The sequence below is a fragment of the Alosa alosa genome, chromosome 7, assembly GCF_017589495.1.
Source record: "Alosa alosa isolate M-15738 ecotype Scorff River chromosome 7, AALO_Geno_1.1, whole genome shotgun sequence".
Taxonomy (NCBI): domain Eukaryota; kingdom Metazoa; phylum Chordata; class Actinopteri; order Clupeiformes; family Clupeidae; genus Alosa; species Alosa alosa.
Window position 1 is genome coordinate 6599555 of NC_063195.1, and position 15349 is coordinate 6614903.

The following is a 15349-nucleotide window of genomic DNA, read 5'->3' on the forward strand; positions in this document are numbered from 1 at the left end:
TCACTTTGTAGTGTGCCATGTCATTACATGAAAGATGCTTCACGCCAAAACGGCGAACAAACATTATCAATTGTTTCAATCAAAGAACAAAATTTATCATGACGTGTTGTCACAAACACTTACACCTATTAGAAAATGTAAAAATCAACCTAAGTAAAGACGATGTTAAGTATTGTTCAGTTTATATATATTATGTATATCTCCCAACTGTATTAATCCCCCCTATGTGAAGCACTGAAGGGGGGGACCCCCATTTTTGAAAATTAATTTTAAGCCCTTTGTAATGTGTTAGTCATAAGTAGTGATTGGTTTACATAAAATTCAAATGCAGAAGTGTTTCTATTTTAAGTTAAATATTTCCTCATTAATATTTAATTGTTTCATGTGGAATATCTATCTGTCATTCTAAATGGATACGGTATCTCTTCTAGAACATCTGTATCATTCTAAGTCTCTATCGTAACTCTTCCAGGTGCATCAGACCATTCGCAACAGAGGATCCAAGGACAGAATGATGAACTCAACCTGCAACTCGAAGGAAGGCTGCACCAACGCACAGTTGGCAGGAAGAGTTTCAGAGCCCTTACTGAACTTGAGAAAGCCCAGACACACTATGCACACACTGTAGGGAAGCCTCATAACTGTTTCCAGTGTGGAAGAGGTTTCTCACACGCGTCAAGTCTTTCACGCCACATGCGTGATCACAAAACGGAGAAGCCTCGTGAAACATTAATGTTTACACAGACTACAGGGAAGCCTCATAAATGTTCCCGCTGTCGAAAAAGTTTTTCACACATGTCAAGTCTTTCACGCCACATGCATGAACACGATGGAGAGGAGCAGAGTCGTGTAACACAAGTGCTTGAAACACAGACTGAAGACATGCGTTATAAATGTTACCAGTGTGGGAAAGGTTTTTCAGAATTCCTAGCGCTTAGATACCATAAGGAATTACATGAAAAAGAGAAGGGTCATGAATGTACCCGCTGTCGAAAATGTTTTGCTCACAGGTCAAGTCTTTCACGCCACATGCATGAACACGATGAAGAGGAGCCCAGTCGCAAAACACAAGTGCTAGAAACACAGACTGTAGGGAAGCCTCATAAATGTTCCCAATGTGGAAAACGTTTTTCAGAACTCTTAGCGCTTAGATACCATATGGAATTACATACAAAAGAGAAGACTCATGAATGTCCCTGCTGTCGAAAAGGTTTTTCACACAAGTCAAGTCTTTCACGTCACATGCTTGAACACAAAGGAGACATCCCTAGTGAAACATTAATGCCTACACCAACTGAAGGGAAGCCTCATAAATGTTCCTTTTGTGGAAGAGGTTTTTCACACATGTCAAGTCTTTCACGCCACATGCGTGATCACAAAGGAGAGGAGTCTTATAAAACAATGATGGCTACACAGACTGTAGGGAAGCCTCATGAATGTTCCCGGTGTGGAAAAGGTTTTTCACACACGTCAAGTCTTTCACGCCACATGCTTGTACACAAAGGGGCGAAAAGCCTGAAAAAAAGAAAATAATACACTGGAGAAGTATCATAAATGTTCTCAGCATGGAAAATCATTTAGAACAATCACAGATCTTCATTGTAATATGCTTATGCATAGAAGCCGCAGTAAATGTGTGGAAAAGGTTTAGTCTCCTTGCTTATCGGCCCTCACGCCTCCCTCTCCCATCGTTCTCTTCCTCTGGTTGTAAGTAGACAAATGAGACGATGGCGCCGAGCTTTGGATGATTCCTGGGGCACGGGCGAGAGAAGCCACGTGTAAATAGAGCTTGACTCGTTCACATGCAGAGATGTATTGAGTATGTATTGGAGTATGTATTAGTTTATGTTCAGATTACTCTAATAGTAGAGTAGCCGTTTAAAATGCAATAAAACAATGTTGCAGTTCTTTTTCTTTATAATATATTATTTTCTTTATCATTATATCAGTTCAACATGGATATAACAAACTGTTGTTGTCAAGGAGACATTCTTACATTGAACATATTGACAAAACAAACAAACATTGACAATAAAAAGTAAGTAAGTTAAATATAAACTATCGTTGCAGTTCATTTTTGCTGTTACTTATTATCTCAGCTCTTTTAAAATAAGTGATTCAATCTAAAACCTGATTGGAATTTTTCATGGATACTGTTTTCGTTGAAGGCGTTTCAGTTAGCCTATTAGCTGGTTTGATGCTCATTGAGCTCAATGCAAATCAAACCAGCTAATAGGCTAACTGAAATACACACCATGCCAACCTCTAGGTATGGTGAAGAGTACGTGATGATGTGGGGCTATTTTAATTCCAAAGGCCAAGGGAATTTTATCAGGATGCATAGTATCCTGGATCCATGAAATAACTGGCCTTTAAAAAAAATAAATCTGTCTGCCTCTATGGGAATTCAACATAGGTTTAACAAAGGGGTATGAATACTTATGCACCCTGTATTTTAATGAAGAACATTTATTTATTTACGATACATTATTCATTCACAAAGAAAATTGGTGTCATTAATGGTTGGATTATTCCTCTTTGTCTTAGTTAAGGCATTAAGATCCATTTACAAAAGATTATTTCTTTCTTTTTTCCTCTTTTTAGTCAACTTTAGCATGGGGCTGAATACTTTTTATAGGCACTATAAGTCTATCTGGGGGAGGGGGGGGTGTTTGGATTGGTGCGTCCTTTTTGGAGCAGGCATATACTTTGTTCCTCAGAGTTGGCAAAGGCCTTGTAGAATACCCAGCCGGGACGGTGGTCACTGCTAGATCTGAAAGACACATCACTAGTTGTAAAAATAAGTAAGTATAAGTATATATACTCTTTTGATCCCGTGAGGGAAATTTGGTCTCTGCATTTATTCCAATCCGTGAATTAGTGAAACATACACAGCACACAGTGAACACACAGTGAGGTGAAGCACACACTAACTCAGAGTATATAAGTATACTCTTTTGATCCTGTGAGGGAAATTTGGTCCCAATCCGTGAATCAGTGAAACACATTCAAGACACAGTGAGGTGAAGCACACACTAATCCCGGCGCAGTGAGCTGCCTGCAACAACAGCAGCGCTCGGGGAGCAGTTAGGGGTTAGGTGCTTGCTCAAGGGCACTTCAGCCGTGGATGTGGGGATTAAAGAGCAGTGCACATTTTTCCTATTGAGTCGGGGATCGAACCAGCAACCCTTCGGTTACAAGCCTGAAGCCCTAACCAGTAGTCCATGGCTGCCCCAAGAAGTCGGGCAGCAAGGCTGCCCCCAAGATCCCACTCACTGCAGCAGAAACATCAGGCTGCCCATTCAAAGATCCATTCACTTTCAGTATGCAGATAAACGAAAGTTTGACTTGGGTACATTCACAAGATCCACTCACTATCATTATGCAGATAAACGAAAGTTTGAATACATTCACAAAAACACCCTAGGTTGCTAGGTTGCAACACCCTAGGTTGCATCTCTTTGGAGAGAGTTAATCTTTAACATACAATGGTCTTATATAGGATACATCTTTTCCATTGGTTTTACCCCTGAGTTTTCTGTGCTGGCTGGACTTAGCTTCTTATCCAAACAATAACAGTGTTTCTCCTAGAAATGTTTCCAGCAGCGGTGCTGTTAATCGTAGGAAGCTAACTTTAAGGCCGTAACGGCCCGTGAGGCTTGCTTGAGTCTCACGGTTTTAAGCTAACTTAGTAGCGTTGTTGTGCATTTTGCGTAAGGATATGTGGATGAAATTATTTGTTTTCCATGTCATTTGTAAAAATAAGTGCTCAAAAGCCTAACAACTCGAAGAAAATCTATCTTGGATTATAGGAAACAAGTGTATTGTAATGATAATTTCTATGATTTTGGTGAACTCTACAAGAATTATAAATAGGCTAACTATCTCCAGATGTGAGTGGTTGCTTATCCCATTACTCAGCCAGCTCTTGTGGCTTCTCACCTACAAGCATAACTTCTCATCACAAACACTTAATATGGAACAACAAACTTGTCAGATATCAAAAAAAAATATTGAATAATATGTAAAAATATCAATATTTAATGAAAAGTGGATAAACAACATTGTTTTTATTTCTCAAGTAATCAATGTAGAAGGCCAATATCTGACTTACAATGAATTTTTAAACAAATTTGCTCTCTCAAAACATTTCTGAGAATACAGTAGTCTTTGCTGCACTACCTGATGGATTTTTTTTTTAGATTGCTAGGTTCTAGAACTCATTAGCAATCAACTCTACAGACAGATATTTTACTGAATGGTGCATAAAACATAGAAAATGTAACAATAGATGGTTAAGACAGATAGGGCTTCACCCTGTCACACCTCGTTGTAAAAGTTATTTGGGTGGCATCTTTGACAATATGCACTGGGATAGGATTTGGTCTTATTACAATAACTATGTAGGCTACTAAATAACAAAATAATCCACTTATTTTACCTCACTAACTCTCTGCTCAAAAGATACAGAGGCGATAAATCTGACGTGTGTGTTTTTGTGGTTGTGCCCTTGAAACTGTCTGTCATGAATGTATCTACTCAAGGTTTTTTTGGGTAGAACTAAAAAATATGTGTAGAGCTGTGTGGTTGTGCAATGTCACTTTTCAAAAAAAGAAAGTTATTTTTTTAAATAAAAATGCAGACTTGTTTTGCAGCTTTCAAAAATTAAGTCATTCTACTTGGACACTGTTATTGGACTCAAGAGATGAAATGCTGACAGAACTATGTAGCCTAAATGTTGATATTATGTCCTCTTTGTGTTTATATTTTTGTAGGCCTACCCGTTTTGTTAAAATCTATTTTGGTATGTAATAATAATAAAAATGGAAGTCGGGACAGTATTTCTAACCAGCATGCATTGCGTCCATCCCAGCATGCATCACATCAAGTTAGATCTGCGCAGATCTGCATCAAGTCGAACGTGCCTATTGTTGTGGATCATTCCTCACGCGCGTAGCTCAGATCTCGAGCAGGAAAACTCACACGCAGTCCACCAAGGGAGAACATTTGTAAATGTTGGCCTAAGACATTTTGCGGAGACAAACACGGTTTTCCTTCTAATCAGCCACAAAAAGGGAAATCAGCAGACCTGAATAGACGGAGCAACGAAGTTGTTGGAGGAAAGTAGGCTATGTGTTTTGAAACAAACAGTAACCTATCCGCGAGCCAAACATCCCAGGTAACTTACGGGAGTGACCTCTGCGCTGATCTCAACACAACTTAGTATTCAAAATTTTATAAAGAATCAGCAGAATCTACAGAAAGTTATGAGTGAGAGCCAATGGAGGGTGGTAGACACTGTCATTTCGTATGCGTTCGATTAGCATTTTTGCATGTTCCGTTCGTAAGATCTCACGCGAATGAATGGGGGTTCGCGCGGGTGAGTGTAGTTTAATGAAGCATATAGCGACACTGATATTTTAAAAGTCCTCACAGAGACAACATTATGGAAGCATATGTGTAGCTTAATTCAGTGTTTTTCAACCCCTTTTTGTGCCACAGCACACTTGACACTTAAAATGTCCCACGGCACACTAACATCCTGTGTGAAGAGAAAATAAACATAACATAGCCTAAAATTTAAAATAATACACAGATATGGCCTTATCATGGCTTCTATGCAAGACCTGCTCAATAAAACAAGCGCCCTCTGTTTCATTTGTAGGTGACTATATCTAATTTAATTGTTGGATTAATTGTTAATTATGAACTAGATATGTGATGATTCTGTGAATGATGGATATGGGGCCACGTTGTACAATGCCTGCATACCACAAATAGTGCATCAATCAATCAATGCAACAGTTGCTTTTCTGGACCAGTGAGTGACATTTGGGTAATTTTCTGCAGCACACCTGATGATCTCTTACGGCACACTAGTGTGCCCCGGCACAGTGGTTGAAAAACACTGGCTTAATTCAAATGAGAATGCAATTCAAAAAAAGACATTACATTATGCAATTGCCAATTCATTATGTAATTTAATATTGCAATTTGCAATAATTTCCAACAAATTGTATTTTAATCTGCAAAGTGACAATGCAATCCTAAAATCAATTTGAATAATTTTGGTTAAAAAATAGAATAAACATTAATTCAATTGCATTCCATTTTGCCAACTAGTGTGCCATGTGCACATATGCTTCCATACAACATAGGCCTACACAGTGATTTTTATTTCATCACACGTCAAAACACACACACACACACACACACACAAACACATATCTGACTTTCTCCAACTTTTGCACATCTCCATAGAACTTTTTATTGATTATTTTTGATTTCTCATGAGGAAGCTTCTCCAACACACATATTGCACACTGCCCTCTCCCCACATACACAGCACACTATCCCATCTCCCCTGTCATCCCCCCCAACACACACACCAAGACCCCAAAGTAGCACTGTTTGATAGTTGAATATAGTTTCACGCTGGTCGGAGTGTTTGTTTTCCCACGGATTTTCGAAGTTGGCAACTTTAAATGTAGGCTAACCGAGAGGCTTACAGGTTTAGCAGGTTTGATGCCGTTTTGAACAATATTACTGGCTAAAAAAATGATAATTTAAGTTTATTGCTCATGGCCCTTAGCTAATCCACTATTTGCGATTTGGGGCTATAGCGTACCAGAGCAAGCTCTGTAGTGGTTGATCAACGAAAAATACTGTCTCCACGGCTTATTTGATGTGTTTTAATGCAGAAAAACACCCTTGGGTCAATTTTCGCTGGAATTACATTTTAAGTGACATCTCATTCTTAATAGGGTTTAACTCATTGAATGCCAAGCTGTTTTCGGGAGCTTTGTCTAGAGTGCCAGCAATCTAGACCATTGTTGATGATTTTTGTACAGCCACAGCATATTCTGTGTTATAGCTATGAACACACAATAGCTCGATTAAAAGGTGAGACTTTAAGCTCTTGGTGAGTGCAAACCGTGTATTTATACACGCCTCTGTTCCTGAGAAATCCCAAGCTAAACAGTGGCTAGTTTTCATCAAAATCGCTGTTTTTTTTTTTTTAGAAATGGAGATATAACGTCTTTCATGAAATATGAAGTGTTGCCTGTTACTTACTTTGTAAACGTTCCAGGAAGTGATCAGCGAGACCTGCGAGACTGCCACCCAGTGATAGACCCACGAAAATGGCCTGGTTTGACTGTTAACACTCAATATGTTCTGAAGAAGTCCAGACAACAACTGTACTTCCTTTGTCAGCTATGGAAATTCAAAGTTTCTACATCCATCATGAAGGCCTTCTACACTTCAGCTGTTGAGAGTGTTCTAACTGGTAGCATCATCACCTGGTATGGGAACTCCACAGTTAGAGATTGTAGTACTCTGCAGAGAGTAGTCGCTCAGCTGAACATACTATAAGAACTCAACTCCCTGCTCTACAAGATATCTATTCCAGAAGAGTACTCCTAAGAGCCCAAAAGAAAAACATTTCAACCCCCCCCACACACACACACACCTACATGACTTTTGGCACTTTTACATCCCTCTCCCTATGCTACAGACCTTTTATTTATTTTCTTATTTCATCACACGCCAAAAAAAACACACACACACACACACACAAACACATATCTGACTTTCTCCAACTTTTGCACATCTCCATAAAACTTTTTATTTATTATTTTTGATTTCTCATGAGGAAGCTTCTCCAACACACATATTGCACACTGCCCTCTCCCCCACATACACAGCACACTATCCCCATCTCCCTGTCATCCCCCCCAACACACACACCAAGACCCCAAAGTAGCACTGTTTGATAGTTGAATATAGTTTCACGCTGGTCGAGTGTTTGTTTTCCACGGATTTTCGAAGTTGGCAACTTTAAATGTAGGCTAACCGAGAGGCTTACAGGTTTAGCAGGTTTGATGCCGTTTTTGAACAATATTACTGGCTAAAAAATGATAATTTAAGTTTATCGCTCATGGCCCTTAGCTAATCCACTATTTGCGATTTGGGGCTATAAGCGTGCAGAGCAAGCTCTGTAGTGGTTGATCAACGAAAAAATACTGTCTCCACGGCTTATTTGATGTGTTTTAATGCAGAAAAACACCCTTGGGTCAATTTTAAAACTGGAATTACATTTTAAAGTGACATCTCATTCTTAATAGGGTTTAACTCATTGAATGCCAAGCTGTTTTTTGGAGCTTTGTCCTAGAGTGCCAGCAATCTAGACCATTGTTGATGATTTTGTACAGCCACAGCATATTCTGTGTTATAGCTATGAACACACAATAGCTCGATTAAAAGGTGAGACTTTAAGCTCTTGGTGAGTGCAAACCGTGTATTTCTACACGCCTCTGTTCCTGAGAAATCCCAAGCTAAACAGTGGCTAGTTTTCATCAAAATCGCTGTTTTTTTTTTTAGAAATGGAGATATAACGTCTTTCATGAAATATGAAGTGTTGCCTGTTACTTACTTTTGTAAACGTTCCAGGAAGTGATCAGCGAGACCTGGCGAGACTGCCACCTAGTGATAGACCCACGAAAATGGCCTGGTTTGACTGTTAACACTCAATATGTTCTGAAGAAGTCCAGACAACAACTGTACTTCCTTTGTCAGCTATGGAAATTCAAAGTTTCTACATCCATCATGAAGGCCTTCTACACTTCAGCGGTTGAGAGTGTTCTAACTGGTAGCATCATCACCTGGTATGGGAACTCCACAGTTAGAGATTGTAGTACTCTGCAGAGAGTAGTGCGCTCAGCTGAACATACTATAAGAACTCAACTCCCTGCTCTACAAGATATCTATTCCAGAAGAGTACTCCTAAGAGCCCAAAAGAAAAACATTTCAACCCCCCCCCACACACACACACCTACATGACTTTTGGCACTTTTACATCCCTCTCCCTATGCTACAGACCTTTTATTTATTTTCTTATTTCATCACACGTCAAAACACAACACATACACACACACACACATATCTGACTTTCTCCAACTTTTGCACATCTCCATAAAACTTTCCCATCTCCTAGAACTATCCCATCTCCCCTGTCATCCCCCCAACACACACACCAAGACCCCTAGCAGTTGGGGGGATGACCGGGGAGATGGGATAGTGTGCTGTGTATGTGGGGAGAGGGCAGTGTGCAATATGTGTGTCCACATGAGAAATCAAAAATAATAAATAAAAATGATTTAATTAGCAGCCCCTTGAGCCGTGGATCTGCCCAAGGTTTCTTCCTTGGTAAGGGAGTTTTTCCTTGCCCCTGTTGCTCTTTGGTGCTCCTTGTTGGTGCCCCCCCTTGTTCCTTGTATCCTTGTAATATGACCAGTCCACCCTTTGCCGCTATAGCAGCTGCAACTCTTCTGGGAAGGCTTTCCACAAGGAGTGTGTTTATGGGAATTTTGACCATTCTTCCAGAAGCGCATTTGTGAGGTCACACACTGATGTTGGACGAGGACTCCGCTCTAATTCATAAAGGTGTTCTATCGGGTTGAGGTCAAGACTCAGTCATCCATCCCCAAACTGTTCCCACAAAGTTGGGAGCATGGAATTGTTCAGAGTTCCTTTCACTGGAACCAAGGGACCAAGCCCAGCTCAGGGATGGCCCCTTCCTGTTTCAACATGACTGTGCACCAGTGCACAAAGCAAAGTCCATAAAGACATGGATGACAAGAGTTTGGTGATTGATTACATTGATGTGTTGAGTATAATAGTAGTATCATAAAGCCACCATAGCTCCGATAAACAAAGAAAAGAAAAATGATTTTGACCTTTCTATTTTTCTTTATTTTCTTCCTATACAGTGACCTGACTTAGACTTTTCTTTTTGTCTTTATTTTGTGTCTCTGACTACAGGCAATTGAAAACTGGATGGAATCATCTTTGTCCTGCTAGCAACATGGATCTTGGACTTCCATTTAGTTCTGGCTGTGCTGAAACACACCAGGTTGACCTGAGCGTGATGGTGAAAGAAGAAGATATAAAAGAGGAGGACTATGGTCATATGATTGCATGTCCAGGTGAAGAGGAAAAGCCCTTTGCAGAGTTTCACTGTAAAGCTGAAGCGGACGTCAAACAGTCACCAAAGTCTACGTACAATGAACCGCTACGGACAACAGCGGAGCTTGAAGTGAAGATAGAAGAGGAGGAACATCATGAACATCTGCTGGAAAGTAAGTCACACAGAGCTAGAGTTAGTCACCCAAAGGCTTGTAGTTTTTAGCGTTAGAATTTTAAGGGTTTTATCAGCGATTTCAGGCCCCAAAAAGGCCCAAACATAAATGATCACACTCGTCTAATCTTTCCTAACGATCCGCTAGCTGTCTGCCCCATAAGCAGGCTGTCAAAAAAACACGTCTCTGTAGGCAGCCTAGGCTCCGAAATCTGTACACAAAACCAATTGCTACCAACAAGGGTTGGGAACCCACTCAAAGGCAAAATAAAGTGTTTCAACCAATAACCGACGAGATGCGCGTTTAGGAAAGTTTTAATTGCACGGGAGGGAGGGGGAGGGAGTAGCGAGCTAGCTCTCTGTTTTGTTTGAACATCAACAGAAGTGACGTATCCACGCTATCACTGATACAACCTTTCGTAAACGTTCGTAAGAAAAAATCTTTTTTGGTAATACGGTTCAAATAAGGTCTGAGCGAAGCAATGGCCGTCGAAAACATTGGCGTTCAGTTCGATGGGCTAATATGTATTTGCTATTCGTATTTTGTCACAAACTGTAGTCATGTTTAGTAAACATTAAGATGTTGCTACAAAAATGCTACAGCAAAAATGAAGTGGACTACAGTGCACTGCAACCTGCTGGACAGTATCCATGAGGGGTCCATGGTCATACTACCTAAAACATCTGATTTATACTACCCATCCGATTGTGGCTGTTAAACCCTTCTGTAATCAACATATTAACTTTATTTAACAGTGTGATTGTTGTGGGAAAAGTTATTATCCTTGCTTGGTAAAGCTAACAAGCTACTGCTTGCCTTGTGATGCACAGCTAGGAGAAAACGCGGGAGACAGTTTGTAGTTTTGTAATGTTTTTCGCTGGTAGCAGAGGCTTAGCAGCACTCATATTTTAGTGATATAGTAGATCTAAAGTCCTCATGGAGACAACACGCTGATTTTATTAAAAGGATATAAACGTGGGGACTCGCGAGCAACTATTTGGGGGTATCATTTTTTATGATTCCGAAACCCCATTCATTCGCACATATTTTTTCTTACAAACCGGAACATGCAAATATGCTAATCAAACGCATACATAAATGACTGTAGTGTCTACACTGAGTGAGGGCGCTGTTGCACTCAGGTCTGTGGCAGTGCTGTGTTGTATTACATTGACTCATTCATATGCAGAAGGTACTCAAGTAACATAAGTCTATATACAGTCAACAAAGCAGCATGTTTAGGTTAGAGATGTATTAGTCTGCTAAATGAATAATGTAGTATAGGTTTAGAGTAGCCTATCAAAACGCAGCAAAACAAAAACCTTCGTTTTAGACAAGTGTCTGCCAAATACCCCACCAAATACCGTAAACCTAAAACAGCGTTAAGAGGATGAGCAATGCAACCATATTGAGGCTCTCGCACATTTACTTCTCTCCCTCTCGATAGCTGCTCCTAGACAGTCGCCACAACATCAAACATCAAGTTGCCTGCTTTCCAAATGTCTGAAATAGGCTGTCATATTCTTTAGACACTTCACTTACCTATAGAGATTGAGAATGTGTCGTCCTGGCATTTTCCCATTGGTGAATGCTAAGCATTTTGGGGATCCGCGGCAATCCATGCCCATGTAAACCAATGTAAACGGCCAAACGTACCCATAATCTGGGTAACGTGTCTTACCAATCTCTATTGCCAAACTGCATAGCCTAAGCCTAATCATATTGCAACTGATTTATCAGTCACTCAGTCGAGTTCACCGTCTTACTCGGGAGATGGCAAATGAGAGTAGCTGACACAGACCGTCACAAGACCGGCAGCATTCACTTCTACACAGATAGATTATAAAATAACAACATTATATTCCAATCATTTCTCAATTAATTGAATTAATCGATTAATCGTGATTATGACTTCCGATATGACCAAGGAAACTGAGAAACTGTTGGCTAACAAACACATGCCACATGCTACAAGTGGTAGGCTACTTTTCTTCTGCCCTCGGTGGGTTAAATGAAATGAAAGACTTGCTGAGATGATCTTAACAAGTGTTGCTCACAATTTCACATTTCCGCAGCTTGCTGCTTTGAATTGCTTTGAGATACAAAAACAAAATCTGCACTGAATGCGATTGTGAATTTATCTTGGCTTAATAGTTTAATGTTGTCTTGGAAAGTTGTTGCTTGTTCACGAGTCATTTCAGTTAGCATTATATTTTCCATGTGTCGATGATGGTTAGACATGACGTTCTCAGGGAGCGCAGACCTTTCTGAGGCCAAATGTAGTTATTTGCAACAAATCTGCAAGTGGACCCAGCAAAATATTTTGACCTGCTCAGTGATGGGTGTTTAATTTGTTTGTCTTCTGTGTAGCATATAGATCATAATTTTTGATAATTAGCATGCAAACAAGCGAGACCTAGGCTTCCAGATTGACATAGCTTGGCGTTGGTGATGAGCTTTCGGAACTATGTCACCTTTTTCAGCCCTTCTGAGTTTACAGGTATGTTCCTGGGGTTCATGCCAAGAAATGCCTCCTCGGTATCGGCAACAACAAACAACAAACCAATGAATATCGGTTACTGTTATCGGCCCCAAAATTCCATATCGGTGCATCTCTACTTTAGAGTAGAATTTATTTGTAAATTATTGGAAAAATGCCTAATTAAATTGACCAAGATTCCATTTATAAAAGAATAAAGACTCTCAAAACATAAACACAAAAATATCAGAGGGGGTGAAGAAGACTTCTATAGGCAGTCTTATATACACACATTTGAATTCTATTAAATATATATATATATATATATATATATATATATATATATATATATATATATATATATATATATATATATATATATATATTTATTTGAATTCTATTTGTAGTTAAATATTTTCTAATCAATATTTAATTGCTGAATGTGGAATATCTCTTCCAGGTGTATCAGAACACCCACATGCAACGCAACAGAAGATCCATGGACAGAATGATGAACTCAACCTGCAACTCAAAGGAAGGCTGCACCACTGCACAGTCTGCAGGACGAGTTTCACGACCCTCACTAAACTTGAGAAACACCAGCAAACACACTCTCCTGGTGTTAATCAATGGCAGAGTATTGGCAAAAGGCGATATAAATGTATCTACTGTGGAAAAGCTTTTTCAAAAACTTCACATCTTAAAGGCCATATGCTAATACACACGGGAGAGAAGCCTCATAAATGTGCCCAGTGTGGAAAACGGTTCTCAGTAGTTTCACATCTTAAACCACATATTTTATCTCACACTGGAGAGAGGCCTCATAAATGTGTCCAGTGTGAAAAAGCTTTTACACAGCTCTCAAATCTTAAAAGCCACATGCTCATACATACTGGAGAGAAGCCTCATGAATGTGCCCAGTGTGGAAAAACGTTTACATTCCGCAAAGGTCTTAAACGCCACATGATGACGCATAGGCCGACTGGACAGAGGCCTCATCAATGTGTCAAATGTGGAAAAGCTTTTTCACAAAGGTCAGCTCTTAAAACCCATATACTAATACACACTGGAGAGAAACAACATGAATGTGCCCAGTGTGGAAAAGCTTTTTCAAAAGCTTCACATCTTAAAGCCCATATGCTAATACACACGGGAGAGAAGCCTCATAAATGTGCCCAGTGTGGAAAACGGTTCTCAGTAGTTTCATATCTTAAATCACATATTTTATCTCACACTGGAGAGAGGCCTCATAAATGTGTCCAGTGTGAAAAAGCTTTTACACACCTCTCAACTCTTAAAAACCACATGCTCATACATACTGGAGAGAAGCCTCATGAATGTGCCCAGTGTGGAAAAACTTTTACACTCCGCAAAGGTCTTAAACGCCACATGATGACGCATAGGCCGACTGGACAGAGACCTCATCAATGTGTCCAATGTGGAAAAGCTTTTTCACAAAGTTCAGGCCTTAAAAACCATATACTAATACACACTGGAGAGAAACAACATGAATGTGCCCAGTGTGGAAAAGCTTTTACACAACTCTCGAATCTTAAAACCCATTTGCTAATACACACTGGAGGGAAGTCTCATGAATGTGCCCAGTGTGGAAAAGCTTTTAAACTCCTCTCAACTCTTAAACGCCACATGTTCATACATACTGGAGAGAGGCCTCATAAATGTGTTGGATGTGGAATATCTTTTTTACAAATTTCACATTTGAAAACCCATATGCTTATACACACTGGTAAGAAGCCTCATAAATGTGTCCAATGTGGAAAAGCTTTTACACAAAGGTCAGCTCTTAAAACCCATTTACAAATACACACTGGAGAGAAATCTCATGAATGTGCCCAGTGTGGAAAAGCTTTTTCATCCAGGTCAGGTCTTAACAGCCACATGCTCACACACACTGGAGAGAAGCCTCATAAATGTGTCCAGTGTGAAAAATCTTTTTCACAAATGTCAGCTCTTAATTCCCATGTACGAATACACACTGGCGAGAAACCTCATGAATGTGCCCAGTGTGGAAAAGCTTTTACACTCCGCAAAGGTCTTAAAAGCCACATGATGATGCACACTGGAGAGAAGCCTTATAAATGTGTCCAGTGTGAAAAATCTTTTTCACAAAGTTCAGCTCTTAAATCCCATGTACGAATACACACTGGCGAGAAGCCTTATAAATGTGTCCAGTGTGAAAAATCTTTTTCACAAAGTTCAGCTCTTAAATCCCATGTACGAATACACACTGGCGAGAAGCCTCATATATGTGTCCATTGTGGAAAAGCTTTTCCAAGAATGGCAAGCCTAAAACGCCACATGCTCACACACTGGAGAGAATCCTCATAAATGATCAAAGTGTGAAACATCATGCAGAATTTTCTCAAATCTTCAAAAGCACACAATGCAGAACTGTGTGACAAGTTTTATACCGTACAACAGTTTTCAAAGCCATTTTGATGGTAAACAAACTGATAATGGGGATACTTGTACACCTAGCGTAGCTGGCAGCTCCTCACAGGTCGAAAACCAGCCTTGGAACGTGAAACATTACCTGGTCAGTACAACTAGAGACTTACTAATGAGAAGACACAGCATTTAAAGAATTCTCCAAAGAAATGCACAGGGTTTGTTTGTAACACCAATAATGGCAGTAGTCTACACATATCCCTCCCCTTCAAGTGTGTGCCTCCCTATTTACTTGAATAGGAAAATAGATGCCCGATAACTG

The 15349-nt window shown here is 39.8% G+C and overlaps 2 protein-coding genes across 2 annotated transcripts in view; both read left to right on the forward strand.

Moving 5' to 3' along the window:
- LOC125297241 (zinc finger protein 729-like) overlaps window positions 1-15349 on the forward strand; it is a 540495-nt gene that overhangs the window by 383284 nt on the left and 141862 nt on the right. The gene's annotated exons all lie outside the window — the stretch shown is intronic.
- Window positions 9544-15349, forward strand: part of LOC125297317 (zinc finger protein 501-like) — a 28525-nt gene continuing 22719 nt past the window's right edge. The window contains exons 1-2 of the mRNA XM_048247616.1: window positions 9544-9666; window positions 9823-10139. Coding sequence (XP_048103573.1) covers window positions 9629-9666; window positions 9823-10139 — 355 coding nt within the window. The 5' untranslated portion in view covers window positions 9544-9628. The remainder of the gene's footprint in view (window positions 9667-9822; window positions 10140-15349) is intronic.